The sequence below is a fragment of the Bidens hawaiensis genome, unplaced genomic scaffold (assembly GCF_021521415.1).
Source record: "Bidens hawaiensis isolate Kalapana, Puna unplaced genomic scaffold, B.hawaiensis_p1.1 tig00001032_1, whole genome shotgun sequence".
NCBI classification, from domain to species: domain Eukaryota; kingdom Viridiplantae; phylum Streptophyta; class Magnoliopsida; order Asterales; family Asteraceae; genus Bidens; species Bidens hawaiensis.
Window position 1 is genome coordinate 3493043 of NW_027491060.1, and position 20956 is coordinate 3513998.

General features: G+C 33.8%; 2 protein-coding genes across 3 annotated transcripts; both read left to right on the forward strand.

Moving 5' to 3' along the window:
• The first annotated feature begins 823 nt into the window (after positions 1-823).
• LOC143555247 (outer envelope pore protein 16-3, chloroplastic/mitochondrial-like) lies at positions 824-4023 on the forward strand. Its single transcript, XM_077044834.1, has 3 exons — positions 824-901; positions 1964-2307; positions 3652-4023. Exons 2-3 carry the CDS (start codon positions 1977-1979, stop codon positions 3798-3800), a joined length of 480 nt encoding a protein of 159 aa, XP_076900949.1. The 5' UTR covers positions 824-901; positions 1964-1976; the 3' UTR covers positions 3801-4023.
• Positions 4024-11925: 7902 nt separating this feature from the next.
• LOC143555255 (FT-interacting protein 3-like) lies at positions 11926-17479 on the forward strand. 2 transcript variants are annotated; one of them, XM_077044850.1, is made up of 4 exons: positions 11926-11980; positions 13120-13709; positions 14271-16010; positions 17358-17479. In XM_077044850.1, the coding sequence occupies exons 2-3, from the start codon at positions 13120-13122 to the stop codon at positions 15994-15996; spliced, it is 2316 nt and encodes a 771-aa protein (XP_076900965.1). In that variant the 5' UTR covers positions 11926-11980; the 3' UTR covers positions 15997-16010; positions 17358-17479. The 2 variants fall into 2 exon arrangements, with proteins under 2 accessions (XP_076900965.1, XP_076900957.1); XM_077044842.1 differs by lacking the exon at positions 17358-17479 and having other exon boundaries at positions 14271-16062.
• The last annotated feature ends 3477 nt before the right edge of the window (positions 17480-20956 follow it).

A 20956-nucleotide genomic window follows, 5' to 3' on the forward strand; every position in this document is an offset into this window, starting at 1 on the left:
CCCAAATATCACAGACGTCCAAAATGCGCAAATTAGTTTTCAGGGACTATTCCATCTCCCTAACGATATATCACAGGGAGTCAAATTGGAATTTTCTCTTTTAGATATATAAACGATTACGCGGTTTCTCAAATATATTGATGAACACCCATTTTATAGGTGTGAGCGGGTTAAAAGATTTTGTTTAAATTTAGGTATTGAATTTTAATGATCTCAACTTTGACTCATTGATGATAAGCAGGTGAAAGTGTGTGTTTATAATGTTTAATATTACATGTTTTGATTGATTTATGTTGTTGAATGCAATGACTATGTTTAGTTATGTGCGTGCAGATAAACATAAGCTTAAACGAGTATCTGGAGCACTTATAGTGAAAATATATTAAGCAATATGGTGTGACTCATAACACAATAGCACATAGCCTTAATATGCGAGATTACAACTAGGGGTGCAAACAAGTCGAGCCCGAGCTCGGCTCGTTTATTTGTTTTTAAAGTTCGAGCTCAGCTCGTTTATTTGTATTTGAAGTCCGAGCTCGGCTCGATTACTATTAATTGATTAATTTTTTTTATATTTACTAGTATTTGTATATAGATATTTTTTCGAATTTTAATTATATATATTAATTAATATATGTTATTTAGTTATGTTTATAAAAAGTTATTTAGATGACATGGTCGTGAGTCAGTTTGATCTTGATAACCGAAGTTTGGTCTCCTGCTCGTTTATTAAACGAGTTTACGAGCCGATCTCGGCTCGCTTACACGTTACAACTTATAACTAAACGAGGGTTGATACGAGAACAAATCCAATCAGTATATATTTAGAAATTAAAAGCACCCGTCGTCCGCTCCGATCTTTGGTTTGGTCACCGCAAATCCAATCACTCTCCGGCGTCCGGTGAGCCTTTCTCCATTCACGCGCACACACTACATTACATTTCTAAATCCCTTCCTTTATATTTCATCAGAGTAGAATAGAATAGTTTTTATCCGTTGATTTAGATTCTAGGGTTAGCATTATCATTACGTCAAATCGATTGCCACTTGAAATTGAAATTGGGCTTCGTATTAGCTCATTTCAGTTCCGTTTTCAGTAGATGTATTCTCTTCTACTTCAATTTCATGTTTACACATTACAATTTCAGATTTTATTTTCTCATACATTTCGAAAGTTTTTGGGGGAATTGAAAAGGAAATTGATTTTATCCTGAAACTTTGAATCAATCAGCTTTATTTTTTACTTACTCAGAAATATAATAATTTAGGTTTAGAGAATCCTGTGTAGTTCTAGTGAATCGATTGATATGTGGTTTATGATCTTGCTGTTTTGTGCATTTTTTACCTGATTTTAGTTTGAACCTGATAAATTTTTTCTTCATATTATTATGTCATTTTAGTTTTGTTTTCAGTTGATGTATCCAGTATATTCATGTTTAGAACTTTCATATTTTGTTCAACTGTTTTTTGTGGAATTGAAAAAGAAAAATGAGTTCCTGAAATATTGAATGAGCTAGATTACTCCTGAGTTAGAATAATAATAATAACTTAGTTTTACGAATTTCTGTTCAGTTCTAGTGAATTGGTGTGCACCCACATCCCATTATTTACTTTAACCTAATCACCTATAATTTGATGAAAAGATTAAGGTTTTCACATAATATGATGCTTTATCCCGTTCCCTAAAATGGGGATAACGTGTCATTCTTTATATTTAGAGAATCACTATTCATCCACCATCTCAGTTTCTCCAAATTTTTTATGTGGAAGAAAGAGAAAAAACAATATCAAAAGAATATATATATATATTTAAAGATAAAGATGATTTTAGCCATTGTGAATTATAAGGATGAACTAGAGAACCCATTGTGAATGCCCTTATGATCTTGTGGTTTTGTGCAGTTTTTACCTGATTTGAATTTAAACCTGATGTATTTTGAACTTTGTGAACTGATTTATACAGTTAGTAGAGAATAATGGATACAACGGACCGTAGATACTTGGAGGAAGAAGATTCCTCACTGACAAAAACTATGAAGGGTGCTGCCACTGGTTTTGCTGCAGGAACCATTTGGGGTACCGTAGTTGCTACTTGGTTGGATGTACCGCGTGTTGAGAGAAATGTTGCTTTACCGGGTTTGATTAGGACTTTGAAGATGATGGGTAACCATGGGTTGACTTTTGCTGCCATTGGTGGGGTCTATATTGGTGTAGAGCAGTTGACACAGCATTACAGAATGAAGAGGGACTTTGTTAATGGAGCAGTCGGTGGGTTCGTTGCTGGTGCCGCCATTCTTGGTTTTAAAGGTTAGTATTCTGTTGTTCAATGCTTCAACTAAATGTTTATGCAATTTAGAGATATTAAGTTGCTGTTGTTTGCTATCAAATTTCATGTTTCTTTGATCTTGAAACTTGGAAGTTGTATGTGTGCTATCAGTTGCATTGCATCCTAATTAGGAAAAGTTTTACAGCCCAAACCAAATACTTTGGGACAATACAAATCTTAGGAGATTTCACTAGAATTTTTACTCCACTGCTTATTATCATGCCAAGAGTTATATATATGTATATTAAAGAAGTGTGCTTATTTTCAAGCCCATTTCATTTTGAACGGTTGTGACACAACAAAGATGCACATAAGACTTTAAAAAATGGAGCAACTGATCCTGTTCTGTAATAGCATTTAGGAGTCTGCGTAGAATAACGAGAGTCACCTATTATCTTCATTTAATCGAGAGCAATTTATCCTGTTCTGTAACAGCATTAGGGGCATGCCTCAAGTCACCTATTATCTTCCTGTAGTTTTGTTTACCCGTTCAGTCTGTGGTCTAGTTGCCATGGAATTGGTTTCAAGTCGATGATTCATTCTATTTCTGCTACAATAGATAAAATATTTAGCTCGGGATCACAGATGAAAAAATCACAAGAACAAAATGCATATTTTATCTGCCATAGAGAAAACTGAAAAAAATATTAGAAAAAAAACTAAAATTGTTGATAGTCAGAGAAAGCAGTCTGGTGTCACTTTGTCAGGTCAGTATGCATGCTGTTAAGAAGGCATTAATTAGGGTTGTAAACTGAGCCCAAAGCTCACCTAAGCTCAAATTCAGCTTGTTTAACTTAGGAGGGTCAACCTCGGCCCGTGAATGGTTTTCAAAGCTCAGGGTTGGCTTGTTTATTATCTAATAGTAATATTTTATTTGTACAGTTAGTAAGTATTTTATATATTCTTTATAATTATAATATTTATATGTAACACAATATGTATTATTCTGGTTATTTTTGTCATAATTTTATGTGTAATAGTAATTATTATGTAAATATATACTTTATATATATTAGATAATAGTTATGTAAGTGACAGGCTTGCGAGCTTAGACTTCTAATCGAGATCGATAAATGAATCTTCAGCTTGAGCCCATTTAATCTTGTCTCGATTCGAGCTTTTACCAACCCGATATCCATTAGCTGACAAGCGGCTTGGCTCTTTTATACCTGTCTCATTAATAGGTAGGGGGTAGATTTTAGATACAATGTATTTATAAAATAGGGTTTCTAACTCCTAAGGTGGCTCAAAGATTCTAGATCAGGACCCATTGAATAATTAAAATTTGATGTCAGAGATATAAACCGTGTGTATATGTATTGTAGGTAAGAGTATTTCCACAGCCCTCTCTGCCGGAGCTGCACTTGCTGCCACGTCAGCAGCAATTGATGTTGGCGGTCAGACCACGAGGGTCGACACAGGTAAGGAGTATTATCCTTACACCACCAAGAAAAGGGCTGATGCTGCCAACTAATCCTGCCAATCGATGACGGTGGTGCTGTTTTAAAGGAAGTTATTGTGATAAATAATCAACCTTTCATTCCAATGTTCGCTGTATGTTCTGTCTTGGAGTTTTAAACATACTAGTGTCAATTTACTCGCGGTCCATGAAGACATTTGTTAAATAAAATTGGAGCTATTTTCTTGACTCAAGAATTTCATATGTTTTGAGTTTATTGAAATGATATTTTGGAACATGTTAGATCTTCACTGCTGAATGATTGTTTTGTTGGTAAGTTTTGTTTGGTATAGTTAGATTGAGGATTAGAAATGGTTGTTCACTTGTTTGTGATGTGGGTTGTGTTTTTCAGACTTTTCTGCAACACAAAGCGAAACGAGTGTGCTAATAATATATGATCATACGGGCAAAACATGTTTATATATTTTACGTTTTAAATATGTTTTGAACAGTAAGAAAGTAAGCTTAGACAACTTATGTGAATAGAGATAAGAGATTTGGAGAATTAGATGTGTCTGGTTTTTAAAAAATCAATATAATTTAGAGATAGATAAATGAGAGTTTTAGTTAAATTTAGAGATACGGACAGAATGAAACGTGAATGCTATATGATCATACAACAATATATCAAGGCATGCTGTTTTTAGTTTCTTATATTTTACTTTCTACTTTTACACAATCAATCCTGTTGCCGAGTTCGTTTCTTGATATTAACTAGGTGGTAACAGAATTTGTCGCGTTATGGCGATGTAATGACGTGAATTTGATATGTGTTTGTTAAGTTAGCTACGACCCAAACACTAAATCTAAATAAGTAAATTTATAGATGCGTATAATAGTATTTGTACACACACAACTTATGAAAATCGACAGAAATTCAGTTGGTATTTGTTAGGTTCGTTAAAGTACTGGAACTAAATCAAAAAATGAATTTGCAAAATGAACTTATACTTTTTTTTAAAGTAAACCGAAGAAAGAGCAAAACAACAAAAATTGGTTGGGCACGTAGCGGTACCGAAACTAAATAAAAGAAATCATATAAAAATGTTAAAAATATCACTTGTGAGATAAATTTTACTTGTGACCCCGACAAACATTTTTAGACTTAAGTATAATTAGATTAGGAGTTTTCATTAAGAGAAAGAAAAAACTAGGGGTTGTTTTTTAGTATCGTAATAATTTCATTAAGTGATTATCTCTGAATCGATCATATGTAGTGCGTGTTTGGTTATACTTGTTAATGGCTCATGAAGTCTTTTAATTGTTTAGTTTTAGAAATATGTTGAATCATTTAGAGGCTATATCTTAATTAGTCAAACCTTTTATAAATTCAACATTTAATTGCCAAACAACCCCTAATAAAGAGGCTAAAGCCGGTGAATGAAAGCAATCAAAGTGATGGTAGAGCAACCATTTGACTTGTATTTTCATTAAAGCCTTTAAAACACCAAGAGGTCTTGAGTTCAAGTCTTTCAAATAATAAAAATTCTAATTTGTTGTTCAAAAAGAGAAAAGAACCGTAACTTTGGCTATTCATAAGAAAAAGAAATACACAAGTAATGTCCCAGTCGACCCTGACATGACCCATTTTGACCCAAACCATCTTAACATGATCCGTTTTGACACGTCTATCCAGTTGTAAGCTATAGATGAAATATCCTGAATCTTTCACCGGCTGAAATTATTTGAGTTTGTAAAAAGATATATATGAAATTATAAAAATAACTTTATAAAATGTCATTGAACCAAAAGTATCAATCTCAACTCATATACACTTATCCTATCTAAAATTTTCAATTTCATACTCCAAGATCCTTTTAAAAGTGTATATCTATGTATAGCGTATGGAATCTCGCATAATACTCTTTTTAAGATCTGAATTAGTTTTATCCAAGATCCGAGTCATTTAAGACATTTCACCTTTTCTTTTATTTTTTTCCCCTCTTATGCTAAATCACCATGTGCAATCAGTACCCTTTAGTGTGCTTGATTCACTTTCGTATTTTACTTTTTTCTTTGTAGTTTACTTTTACTTTGTTTATGAGACCAAATAAAAATCTCCAGTAACCCAAATTAACACGAAAAGACATTTGGTGTATTAGTACCAGTTGGTATTAGAGACAGTACGGGCTTAGAAAACTTTTTCATAAAAAAAATATAAAATGATCATAAACCTCCCTTTTCTTTTCTGTTGCATGAGAGATTTTTATGACCGATAGTAATGGTTTTGTTGTCGATAAATCATGCGGGAGTTAACACGGGATGATGTTTAGGTCGTTTTGCACTTGTGGTATTGTGTAATGGTTTTAGGAGGATCGGTCCATGGGAATTTGATCTTGTGCCATTCCTTTTCGACAATATTTTATTTTTCTTTATTCTGCGCGTATAGTTTTGGTGTGTTTCTTTTGTCTAGTCTTGTACTTGTCTTTAAAGGTCGTTTTTCTGGTTTGGTTTATATCTCAGTGTCGTCCCGTCTAGTTTCTTACTAGCCGGGTTTTTTTTTTATTAGTAATTGGTTAAAAACATTTATGTAAATGTTATATTAGTTGCTGGTACCAAGACCCACTTTCGCATGGACCACATGCAAACAAATAAAACATTGATGTGATCCGACCATAGCCCCCCTTTTCATCAAATCTTGTTTTTTAATCTTTTAGTGTTTGGTTTCTTCTTGAAGTAATGATCGAATCATCTAATAACTTAAGAATAAACATTTAAGTTTGATTTCAATTGACATTATCAAAATTCAAATAATATAACACAAAACAATTCTATTTCACTAAAGTGCATATAAAACTACAAATGAATCTTATAAAATAAATGTACAAAGTTTCTACCTCAAGTACAAATATATATATTTTTTTATAATCAATATAAATTTTACGATAATTTCATGTACATTCCAAAACGAGTATAAACTCCTATTTATTTAATAAAAAAGTTTTAATATTAGATATATCTATTTTAATAGGGTGTGAATTTTCGACACGTAACATAAATACCGCATAAGCCAAGCATATAATTCATGAGTTTGGAACTTTGGATTTAGTATAAACAAGTTTGACACATATGGCTATTGGACGAGTTTGTGGGCTGACGTGCATAACCGGCTAAGTTCTATCTTATGTTCTTAGACCATGAGTTGTCATAACTTTCAACTCCCAGGCATTATGCGTCACGTGACGTCCAGTCAGAGTTATGGTTTTTACAAAAACAGGGTGTAGTCATAACTCTCCACCCCCAGGCGTTATGTGCCACATGGCGTCCAATCACTATTTTTTTTGTTTTTTAAATTAATAATTAATAATATTGCAGCCATAGAATGAATAATAATAATAATAATAATAATAATAATAATAGAGTAGCAGCAGTGAGTAATAATAATAAATAATAATAAGAATCATCATCATCATCATCTTCTATTTCTATCACCCATCGGAATAATCTGTCGGAAAATATGCCGGAATAAACGGGACGGTCAATCTCATCCATCCCTCTGATCAACACCAAAAATCAATCCATCCCTTCCATCCATGTGATTAACTCGCCAGAAAAGTCGCTGGAAAACATAAACTCCGGCCACCGTCAATGGCTACACCACCACGGCACCACCTCCTCCTCCATAAACCCTTCCAACAGTTATATACCACGGCACCACTTTGAAAATGGTGCCATTTCTTGCGTTTTATACAAAACGCCGGAAAAAATCAACACCCCAAAACGGGGGGGGGGGGGGTGTGCCCCGGCGTTACACCTCAAAACGCCTTCGAAAACGTGCCATTACGATTGTCTTATAATGTGTGTTATATCAATTAATTTCAAATTTTAAAACATAAAAGAAAATTAATATTATATTTTGTAGTTTAACACAATTATTTGATATATGCTTGTATGCTTGTTTGTAACTTCAGAGTATTAATATGTAAAAAAATCGAATAAATGTTTGGGATGAATGGGTCGCTTTTTGTCCATTTATGAAAATTAATGTCGTGTTTTGGCATGATTTTTGAGTTTCATCTTAAACATTAGGGTTCGTGCCAAGTTCCACCCAATAGCCATAAAACCCAACCTATTTTGTTACAATGATTTCAACTTATCGGTTAATATGAAACGTCACTGTCATATAGGCAGTATGATTTTAATAACCACCTTTTAACTTTGGTGTATTGATTTTAAATAACAAACAAATTAACGAAAAACAAAGTGTGGTTGGTTGACTGAGAATGGACCCCACATAGGGTTGTTCACGAGCCGAGCCGAACCGAGTGAGGGTGTGCTCGTAGCTTGGCTTGTATACAATCGAATCGAACTGAACGGCTGAAATTTGAACCGAGCGGAAATCGAAGCAGGCCAAAATCGAATCGAGCATTTTTCGATCGAATAACGAGCGATTTTCGAGCATTATTTATTTATTTTTTGCTTTAAAATTTCAATAAGAAACCTATTTGAAGGGTTGTAAATAATAAATTTTTGTAAACAAATCTGTAGTATTTAGACAAACGTATAAAATATTGTAAATTTTTATAAGAAATAAACTTAAATTGAGATACAATGAACGTGTAAACAAACTTTTTGTATTATGAAAACTTGAAGCGAACAAATATAACTATAAAATTTTAGAAATTTTGAAAGTTTTAAAGGGTTTAAGAAATCGTATACTTTATTTATGCGTGTTGTCTATATATTTATATATTTGTTCATATATAATTAAAAATAAAATAAATTAAAAATATTCGAGCCGAACCGAGCAGACCTTTGCTCGTTGTTTGGCTCGTTTACAAACCGAATCGAGCATAGCGGCTTGTTTACAATCAAGCAAAAAACTAGCGAGCATTTTTCGAGCGAGCGACGAACGATTTAGACGACCCTAACCTCCTATCACTCATCCATTTCTTGTTAGTCCCATTGCGAAAATGAGTTTGACGTCCTTCTTGACTATCAGATAATGGGTTTGACGCCTAAAAGTTGTTACAAGACTGAGTTTCTCCCCGACCATTAACTACGACACCCAGCATTCGTAATCTAAACACACTTGATATTTCATATTTTATATTTAGTTATAATTAATACAAACGTTATACAGTATATAGGTTCTCATTGTGTTAATAGTTTTAACCAACATTGTAAAAGTAGGTTTGTGAGGCCGAGTACGCCTCGAGTACTCGCTACAAGTTATGTCGTCGAGACGAGTTTCTTTAACTCCGTCTAGTTAATAAGAATCAAGCAAAGGTGGTCTACCCTTAGTACTTGCTACGAATTTCTTTAACTCCGCCTAGTCGGTGAACTTAGGCTGATTTTGTCTTAAAAATGATAAAACACAATACGTATTTCTATAATATTAAAGAGTAAACTTGATTGTTTTTATTTAATGACTAGGTTAGGAACTCGTGTATTACACGGGTTGAACAATGAAAACGGTATAATTGATAAATCTTTAAATACGTTATATGATTAAAACTACGTATTACATATAGTATTGAAAAATGAAAAACTCATAAATCTCTAAATTACAAATAAGTTGCAAGTTTTATATATACAAATAAATTGCTACAGTTTTACCGAAGCATTAACAAACCATACGTTATATAGCAACAAAGCATATATAAATCATATACATTTTTTATTTAAACTAATTGTTAGTTTCCTTAACCATTGATGAAGCCATCTGTGTCCAATTATTGCTTCTACTATTACATGCAATTCACAACAAAAAATAACCAAACCAACCATGATTTAATACCCAACACTTGTCTCATTCATTCAATTTGATTTGTACATTCATAATCAGTCAATAGATCGAAAGAGGGAAAAAAAGGAAAGAAAGATTGACTAAATTCATTTCAGCTTTATTTCAAAATAATAAGACTTTTGTATTCATATGTGACACCCATATTGCTAATCCAAATACTGGACAAGGAGTGTTCTGGTTCCAACCAGTCTATACGAAATTAGTCACTTTGACCTTCTACCCAACCCGCATATATTTTTGATCTTGTAAATAAGGTTTTTTTTGTTCAAATAACCTAGAATAATCTGATCAATTGGTTTCTACCCAACTCGCTAGTGTTTCTAATCATGTTTTTATCATGGCAACATCCAAATTTGTCATTGATTAAAAAGATTTATTGCACGCAACCTGGAACAAAATATAAACCAAGAGTCAATATACTTAAGGTTTGTGAGAAAAGTAATAAATCATTTGGGCAATCATAATCAATAAAAAGGGTGGTGCAATGAACATGACTTTATAATATGAAACAAACTCCCTTAGTTGTAATCCACAATAAGGCTAGATAAGGATGAATGTGATAATAATAAAGCTAAATAATGAATGTTTTAAATCTTAATTAAATTTTAGTTTTAAATTAATAAATTTAATTAGAAATTATAGTTTAATACATGAGAGTGCCATTTGGCAAACTATTAAGCCAATTAAGGGGTTTGTGGTCCAACCAACATTTTTGTTTATTATAATAGTAGATTAGCAATTTTTAAAACAATTTATTATTAAAAATGCATTTATCTTAATTATTTTGATATTCACCTATTTTGTTATATATATTAGTAAATTTATGATATTTGAAAAATATATAATATTCAAAAATTATTTCTTTATATTTATTATATCTGAGTACTCAAAGTACACACAACTTCCCAGCTACCCGCATAGCGACTTTTTTAAACTTAATTTTAACACTTATTATCTTTATGTAAGTTTACAATCAAGAGTATAAATATGGTAAATACGAAATAAGTCTGTTCTTTGATACTAATCTTTTTATTAAAGAAACATAATATTATAAAAGTTCAAAGTGACAAAAAGTATTTTTTTAACAATAGTGATAATAACAATAATAATATTTTATTACAATTATAATTATATTACAAGCATTTTATACTTTCGGTTCTTCTTGTGTTTATCCTTTCAACATTTATTATATATTTTATCTCGCTTTTAAATCACTAGCGGTAAATAGAAAATCCAAAGTGGTAGGAGGTTTGGTGATAATGATAGGCCGTAAGATTGTCAGTTCAAATCCCGAGCTCATTCAGTTTTCGTTTCATCGTGTGTCACGATAGAGAGTTTTACTCTTATGGCGGTACAAAGATTGCCAAGTGACAACCGGCGGTATGGTTTCCCGAAGGAATGCTCAAACCAAACTCTGAAGTCAGCGTGAGTTATGTTAAAACAACATAAAACGACTAAAGCGTGACAACAAGCTCCCCAAATCTGGAAATTACGGTAGCTTAAAAACAAAAAAAGTTACCATTAAAAAACATTTATGGTAAATAGAAAACTAAGGCCCTTTTTTTGCCTATGTTCTCTGAATAGAGGAAAACGTCTGATTCGGTCAGACGTATTCAGACGTGGGGCTGTTTGTTTTTTCTGGCATTAAGAGGTTCAGCGTCTTAATAGCATCTGAACCAGTAAGAGCTTTTAGTGGGTCTGAAAACCTCTTAACCCAAAAAAAACATACGTTTGTCTCCGGCCTCCATTAACTTCTAACCCGGAGACTAGGCTCCATCTCTGACGACTAGAGGTTCGTCTCTAGCCTCCACCTCTTAATGATTCAGATTTCAGACATTTGAACCACCTCTTAATATTCAGATGTGGTATTCAAATTCAGACTTAAATCTCTAAAAAAACAAACGGGCCTAAGTATATTCGGTACCAAACTTTATATGAAAGAAACATAATATTATAAAAAATGTATAGTGAGAAAAAGTGATTATTTTAATAATATAATAATAGTATATTATTACAAAACTTTAGCCTGGACAGACATCCCCACCTAGACAGCACTATACATTCTACAAAACCCCTTCTTCTTCTTCTTCTTCGTATTTTTTATTTTCATATAATATTTAAATTCCAATTCTCACTCCCTTACATTCTCCTTAAGAATCTTCCACCATTGTCACACTCACTAAGGTACATTCACACACACTCACATTCTCTGCATATTGTCACTTCGATTTTGCGTCTCTTTACTCACCGCATTACGTTTTTGCTTACTTCGAATGTATTTCGTTCTGGATGTTGTTCCGATTTGACTGATTTTGGCTTCAGAGTTTCGGTTTCCGTCAACTTTTGACGCCGTTATCGATTTGCAAAATTAGGGTTTTGAAATATGCGTTTTCTGTTGCTTTTGCTCCTTCAGATCTGAAACTTTTGCCTTCAAATTTGTGGTTTAGTTTCAAATTTAAATTTAAATTTTAATTAATTACTTTGTTACTTCTTGTTGACTAAATTACTGCTACAATAAATTGTTTCATTTTTTTCTAACAATGTAACATATATATTTTTTATTTTTAATTTTTTTTCCATGTTAGATACAAATACTAATTATGTTATGTTCTTAAAAGAATATTAAACTAACCTCTTCATGTGTTTTTTTAAAAAAAATATTTTTTATTGTTTACCTACACATTTGTAGGTTGCGTGTAGGAAATATGCCTACACATGATTTATATATTTCTAAACATGATTTACATTCTATAAATAAACGAATTTTGTTTATATACCTTTTATAATGTTATTTTCTTGTATTTTTTAATTTTTAAACTTGAAAAATGAATAATATATTTTTGTTTGTTTGTTTGTTTTTTTCCTGTTCTTGCAAAAATGTCTTTCGTGTTGAACCCTCCCTTGTGGCTGATTGTTGGTTTCTTTATGATCTTAGTATGAACTTGGGGCGTGCATTGGTTGGTTTTGGGACACAACTGTAACCATAAACGAACTATCGGCTGATCAATCACCAATCGGTTATGGTTGATTGGTTTTAAAAGTTGATTGGTTCGGTTAATCATGAACTAAAATTAGACAAAAAATGTTCGGGTTGGGTCTAACTAAAATAGGCCAAAACAATGTAATCTGCCTGAAAGTTTTGTCGTGAAAATTTTTAACCACTTAATAAATTGTTATTTTACATTTGGGTTTGAATAATTTGAGCTTTATCATTTGACATTTGTAAACCTTTTACTAAATCTTCAGTTATGGATTGGTTAAAGGTAGTAAGTCGGGTCAGTTAACCATGGTTTACTAAATCATGGGTTGGCTCAGTTTTGTTGGTTATGGAAAAGGAATAACAATGACCGACCCGCTAACTTCATTTTTTCAAAAAATGTCAAAACCGGCCCTTCAGTGTTTTGTTAAGTTCAGTTAATATGGTTATAGCCTTATAGGTTGATTAATTTGGTTTTATGCACACCATAGCATGAACTTTATCCACCATTTATGATTTATTTACTTCAATTATACAATTTGTTTTAGTTTATATTGTTAGTTATATAAATTTCTGTTTTGATTTCTACTAATCTGTTATTTGTACAGATGATGCAAAGACCTCCACAAGAAGATTTCTCCCTCAAGGAGACAAAACCGCACCTCGGTGGGGGCAAAGTCACCGGGGACAAGGTCACAACCACCTATGACCTCGTGGAACAAATGCAATACTTATACGCTCGTGTTGTGAAAGCAAGAGACTTACCTTCAAAAGACATCACAGGCAGTTGTGATCCGTATACCGAGGTCCGTTTAGGAAACTACAAAGGCGTGACACGTCACTTCGAGAAGACAACAAATCCTGAATGGAACCAAGTGTTTGCTTTCTCCAAAGATCGGATTCAAGCATCGTTTCTTGAGGTCACTGTGAAAGATAAAGATATGATTAAAGATGATGTCATCGGCCGCGTGATGTTTGATCTTAACGAGGTCCCAAAACGGGTCCCACCCGATAGTCCTTTAGCTCCACAATGGTATAGATTGGAAGGAAGAAAAGGGGAGCTAATGTTAGCAGTTTGGTGGGGAACGCAAGCAGATGAAGCGTTTTCTGAAGCGTGGCATTCGGATGCTGCAACTGTAGGATTTGCAGACGGTTTAGCGAATATCCGGTCGAAAGTTTATCTTTCACCTAAACTTTGGTATGGTTAACTATTAGATTATTAGTATTAGGGTTTCTTTATGTTTAGCTCATGGGCCCGAGCTTGGTTTTAAAATGCGTGATGTGCTTCGATGCGTTTTGACCAAAAAAGTCGACGCACTATGCGTGATGTGCTAACATCACGTATTTGAGGCGCTTAATTTATAGAAAACATTGTAAATGGATTGTTTAATTTATAACAGAGGAGGAGCACTAAATATATAGAAAACGAGAGATCTGAAACAAACCCTAAACTAGCCTAAGGGTGTAAACGAGCCGAACCAGAGGAGATAGGCTCGTGAGTCGTTTTCAAGTTCGTCTTGGGACTGTCTCGTTTATTTGTTAATTAATTATATACAGATTTAATTATATTTATATATTTTGATAAAAACCTTAAATGAGACTAAGCTCGGCTCGAGCTTGTGTGCAGTTACTTAAACGAGCCAAAGCTTGGCGTGAGCTCGTTGGCACCCCTGCCCTGAAGGCCTAAACTAACCTGACTCGGGCCAGAGGATTGCTATTTTTGCACTCTTTCTGTAATCTAATAATATGATATTTGCAGGTATCTTAGAGTTAATGTTATTGAGGCACAAGACCTGATCCCAAATGATAAAACGCGATTCCCCGAAGTTTACGTAAAAGCTGTTCTCGGAAACCAGCATTTGAGGACCAGGATCTCGGCAAACAAATCTATAAACCCAATGTGGAACGAAGATTTGATGTTTGTAGCTGCAGAGCCATTTGAGGAGCCTTTATTACTGAGTGTAGAAGATAGAGTTGCACCTAACAAAGATGAAGTTCTTGGAAAGTGCGTGATCCCGTTACAATATGTTGACCGAAGGCTTGACCATCGAGCAGTCAACACAAGATGGTTTAATCTTGATAAAAATGGAGTCATTGAAGGTGAAAGGAAGAAAGAAGTTAAGTTTGCTAGTAGGATTCATATGCGGATTTGTTTAGAAGGCGGTTATCACGTGCTTGACGAGTCGACTCACTATAGCAGTGATCTTAGACCCACTGCCAAACATCTATGGAAAAATAGCATTGGGGTTTTAGAAGTTGGAATATTAAGCGCTCACTCGTTAACACCGATGAAAACGAAAGATGGCCGGGCCACCACGGATGCATACTGCGTGGCTAAGTACGGTAACAAGTGGGTCCGAACGCGTACCATTGTTGACAGTTTTGCCCCTAAGTGGAATGAGCAGTACACGTGGGAGGTTTTCGATCCATGCACTGTTGTAACGATTGGTGTGTTCGACAACTGTCATTTACATAATGGTGGTGATAATAATAGTAATAACAAAGACTCGAGAATCGGGAAGGTTCGTGTGCGATTATCTACTCTTGAGACAGACCGCGTGTACACACACTCGTACCCTTTATTGGTTTTGCATCCGACAGGGGTTAAGAAAATGGGTGAGATCCATCTAGCGGTTCGGTTTACATGCTCGCGGTTAGTAAACATGATGCACATGTACTCACAACCATTATTACCCAAAATGCATTATATCTATCCTTTAACAGTGGCCCAGCTCGACAGCTTGCGACACCAGGCGACACAGATCGTGTCCACGCGGCTCGCACGGGCCGAGCCTCCGCTAAGAAAAGAGGTAGTCGAGTACATGCTTGATGTCGGTTCTCATATGTGGAGTATGAGGAGAAGTAAAGCCAACTTCTTTCGTATCATGTCTGTTTTAAGCGGGTTAATTGCGATCGCAAAATGGTTTGATCAGATATGTAACTGGAAGAATCCGATAACCTCAGTGTTGATCCACATACTTTTCTTAATACTAGTATTGTATCCTGAGCTTATTTTACCGACCGTGTTTTTGTACCTATTTTTGATTGGAATATGGTATTATAAATGGAGACCAAGAAACCCACCGCATATGGACACACGACTGTCCTGTGCAGATAACGCGCATCCCGATGAACTTGATGAGGAGTTTGATAACTTTCCAACTAACCGTAATCCGGATGTGGTGAGAATGCGGTATGACCGGTTAAGGAGTATTGCGGGGCGGATTCAGACAGTGGTTGGGGATTTGGCGACTCAAGGGGAACGGTTTCAGGCTTTGCTGAGCTGGCGGGACCCGAGGGCTACCGCATTGTTTCTGATATTTTGTTTAGTTGTTGCGTTTGTGCTTTATGTGACACCATTTCAAGTTGTGGCGCTTATTTATGGGTTTTATGTGTTGAGACACCCCAAGTTCAGGCATAAGTTACCGGGTGTCCCGGTTAATTTCTTCAGGAGGTTGCCGGCTAAGACTGATTCTATGCTGTGATCAAGCAATGTGATGTAAGTGGTTCGATTTGGATTATGTTTTTATGCGTTCAGTTATGTGACGGGTTTTGGTAATTGCAGTCCCATACCAAGGGGCGTGCACTAAATAAAAAAACCGATCCAGAACTGAACTGAAACAAAAACCGATGGTTTGGGTAAATCACTAACTGAATTTATAGATTTTCATTCTCGTGAAAATTTAATAAATAATGCAACCCAAATATTTTAGTCTAGTTTATAATACTCAATTACTTATTAATTAACAAAAAGATTTAGCCAGAAATTCATTATTTGGGGCATTTTTTTCAGCCCAAAAGTTTCAAGTGGCAAAACCAAAAGGACGAAACAGTTACAGAACCAAACCAATCCAAAAACAGAAAAAACTGAAACTAAACAATTTTTACAGTTCAAAAACCTAAATTTTTGTTTGAGCTCAAAACCGACCGAAGCACACCCCTCTTAATACCCATCAGGTTCACAAGTGTATCTGCTATGATCTTATGCCGTTAAAAATTACCTGTTGGGATATCTATTTCTCAAAACCTTATCTTAATGCCACCTAAAAACCGACCAGAAATAGTAATTAGTACTCAACTACACTTCTAAGTTCTACAATTCTGTAATTTTAATAGTTTCAAGTTTTCAACAAAATTTAACATACTGTTTATTTTTTTTAAATTATATAATATATTAAATGGAGTTGGGTGGGTATCACTTAATACTTTATCCATCCCAAAACCGTGAAAAATTTCTAAAATACTAATCACTGGGGGTGTAAAATATGAGCCGAGCCGAGCCGAGCCGAGCCGAGCTTTACAAGAGCTCTGCCCGTGTGTAGTTTTTTCAAGCTCAAGCTCAAGCTCATTTATTATTTAGTAATTAATTTATATTAATTTTTTATATCCTTTTTTAATTATATTTTTTATGTATAAGATTATACATTGTTTATATTTATAGTAGGTGTATATGTAACTTAAACAAGAATTATATAATAAATAGGCTCATTTAGCCCCGCTAGCTTGAGCATGGGCTCGTTTATTAACCAAGCTTATTTTAAGGATCGAGCTTGTGCTTGTTTAAGCTTTACTTGGTTTGAGTTTTAATGAGGCGATCACGAGCCAACTTGGCTCGTTTACGCCCCTACACGTGACCCATCACATAGGGTATTAAAAAATGCGTTATTATATTGGTAATCATGTAGTGTTATTGAAATCATATTTGACTAAATTTAGTTATAAAAACCCACAAAATGGATAAAAGAAGTGTTTTCGGGTCTGTTGACTGATACAGCTGTTTTGACCCGTATTAAAAGTCAACCCATTTTAACCATTTATCCAACCCACCTTTCTTTTGTGTTTGCAGTTAATTGATGGCAATGAGTATCATCCCTTTAACTCATATGACTAGTGAAAGACATGGATCTTAGTATGCTGACTTTTGTGTTGGTCAAAGCTCACTATGATCATCTTTTGACTTGTGGTTATTGATTTGAAGCTATCTGTAGTTGGTATTTACATATAGCAAATTTTTGCAAGATTATTGAACCATGATGGAACTTATGAACTAGCAAATGAATATGTTAATTTGCGTTTATTTTGTTTGAGCATTAAAAACCTTAGATCTTGGGATACTGTATTACAGCGAAAGTAAACCAATATTTAAGCGACCTTAAGTTTGGGCAGACTTAACAAAGTGCCTTTAAATAAGGTGTTTCTTTTAAAGCAAATGTATCATACGCCGTAGGAATTTTCTTGGTTAAAACTGTTAGAACCCGGGTACAAGATCTCTGTAATGAAGCCGGTTCGTGTAACTTCTTATGGAATTGATGGGTCTTGTTAAAGGTTAGGCGAGCGGTTCAGGATCATCTTCCTACCTTAGTGTCGTTGGCTAGGTGAGACGTTTGGTCCAGTCGGTGGTGTGCCCATGTTGTGGTGACTATAATGAAACATCGCAACTCTTATTTGCTTCTTGTTCTTTTTGCTCTCTCTATTTGGCAAGTTATTTCCCAATGGTGTTGCAGTCGGTCCTTTTTTAATTTTTAATTGTTGAAATCATAGTGCCACAGATCTTTTGTCAGGCTTGCTCTTGGAACATCAACTTGAGTTCACCAATGATGTCATATGCTTTTAGGTACTCTAAATCATGTTGCAGACTCCATAGTAGTGAGCATGAGACATGCAATAGGTTGAGCATAATCGAAATGCTTAGTCCATGCATCTCGAACAACCTTGGTTGCGTTAGCTGCCGAAGGCTTGGGAACAAGTTCCTCAAGAACGTACATCTTCGTGTCTTGCATAAGCACAATCAAAAGAATGCGATACCAATCCATGAAGTTTGTGCCGTTGAGTTCACTCGGTTCTAGAGAGCTCGGAGGGAATATGAGTTGTTTGCGTGAACAATTGCATTAGTTATCTATACAAAAGGAGTTAGGATTTTAGTTCTTTGATATTAAGTCCTTTAATAATTAAGTACCCTTATTATGTTTATAAAATCTTAATTAGTTAAAAGCTAAGATCCAAACCTCCCTTAACTTCTTGTAATTGGCCTACACACTTCTTACAAGATCTAAGTTGATTGGTAGGTATGAAACCAATTGCCTACTTGCAACTCTAAGTCTCTTGGGATTCATTAACAAATGAGTATAGGCATGTTTAATATTGATTATGCAAACCCACCCTTTGTGATTGGCCTATACACTTCTCACAAAGTCGAATTATAAGTCACCCTAGCTTAAAGACATATGATGCATAACTCAATCCTTGTGACTGGCGAAGTGCATTTCCCACGAGATTGTGATATATCACCTTACCTCGTAATAAGAAAAATTCAAGAGAATTGTCCGGGACAACTCTCAACGAGAAAATTCACGATAAAGTGTAAGATAAAGTGTAAGTGTTGTAACTAGGATGACATAAACTTATATTTATTTTGAAAAAAGGGTTTTCACCGTTTCCTTGTAAGTAATATTTATAAAACTTTTAATGTAACGAAATATCATGTCCTATAAGTCGTTACATATATTAAATCCATGTTTTATTTATTCGTCTAATAATAAGATTTATTCGGCGACATTTAAAATTTTAGATATTAATAGGTGGGTATTGATTAACTGTTTTAATCGATCTTTTAATAAAACCTTTATATTATTAGGCCTTTTTGTTTTTATATAAATAAACTTTATTACTATTTTAGATTTCATAAATCAATTTTTATGAGACCTTAAAATAATCATTAATGTTTCTTGTGTAATTGTTACTATGCACGTTATGAGCTAAACTTTCATTTACCACCTAATTATGATGAAACTAAACTCAATTTATTGAATATGTGATTTTTAGTTCATGAAGTAATGGTTGTGTTATAATTATTTTTGATGAGATGTGTTTAAATATTTTAACTAATTAATTTCATGTTGATGATTGATATTTTTAAAAACTTTTAATCCATATCAATCATCCATGACCTATTCATGTTCTTTTGTAACTAAGTTGGCTAAAAGAAAACTTAGACAATTTTTATAAAACACATTTCCATGTGTGAATTTTGGAAACATGTAACGCTTGTTGGGATCTATCTTTCTAGTTATGACAATTTATAAAATAACATTGTTGATACGATTGATAAGGTTGTTATGCAAGGTTTAAAAATCATAAGTCAAAAGAGTGTATATTTATGACTTAAATTAATCAACCATTGGCGGATTATATGCGAAATATTTTTCATTTGTCGTCGGACTTGATTTCCAAAGTTTTGAAATAGAGTCTAATCTTTATATACTTCAAGAACTAGTTCGAGTATCTTTAAATGACATTTTGGTGGTAGATTTGAAGTTATGTATGCTACTTTCTAAAATGCCATGAGAATAGTCGTGCTTAAAGTTAAGGAACTACTCTATCTTTAAAAGAGAATTTATCACATGTTCTTATAATTAATTATTAAAAAGGGTTAAGCAGATTCAAATTAAGGTGTTAGCCTTTACATACTATTCATCCAGTTCAAAGTTCTTATACTTGTTTTAATTGTATTTGCTTTAGTCTAATTCAAAAACAAAAACAAAAACAAATGTAAAAACAAACCTTTTAAGATTATTATTCTTGGTTAATTTAATTACAAAGATTTAGTAATGAAAACATCGCGTCTTGGATCGATACTTGGTTCTTAACAATACTGTTCTACATATATGATAAATACACTAGCATATTTGTGTGTGGTTTAGTCTTAGTATAAATCATTTTTATTAAATTCGATATTGTGTTAAAAACAATCAATATCACCCTAGCACACATTACATCGATCAAAATTCTACATACACACAAACAAAATAGATAATTCCGAAGAATTATACATTCAACCTGACTATTACGATGATCTATTCTTCACTGATAATAGCTCTCATTTCTCTATGATTTTGTCAAACATTCCTACGAAGAAGATGCGAAAACATCTAAAAAAATATACATGGCACGTGATTGCAAAAAAATCTCACCAAGTTCTAATGGAAAATTGTTTGTGTTTTTAAATTCGTAATTCAGTTTTTCTAAATAAAATGGAAAATGGTTTAGGGTACTTGAAAGAAGTGACGACACCAAAGATAGAGTTTTATAGTAGTTCAGAGTAAAAATGGGGTAACTATTGGGTTAGTAGAGCTTTAGGATACTTAGGAGCACACACTAAAGTCGTACCTCTGCTTCCCATAACTTCTCCATGAATATTACATTTACTTTAATGAGTTGTTAATCAACTAATATTGTCAGAGTGGTGCTCAACTTTTTTTTAAAAATGTTCGGAACTACCAAAATATTCGAGTAAGCCTTTCTCAGACAGGATGTCAACCGTCAATGCTGATTTTGACGCTATATGACTGACTCACTCATGAACACCATCAAGAAAAAACCCACCATTAAGTCGGTTTCAACCTATGACCATAAAGATTTCAAACCTTAGCAACCACTTTCATGCCA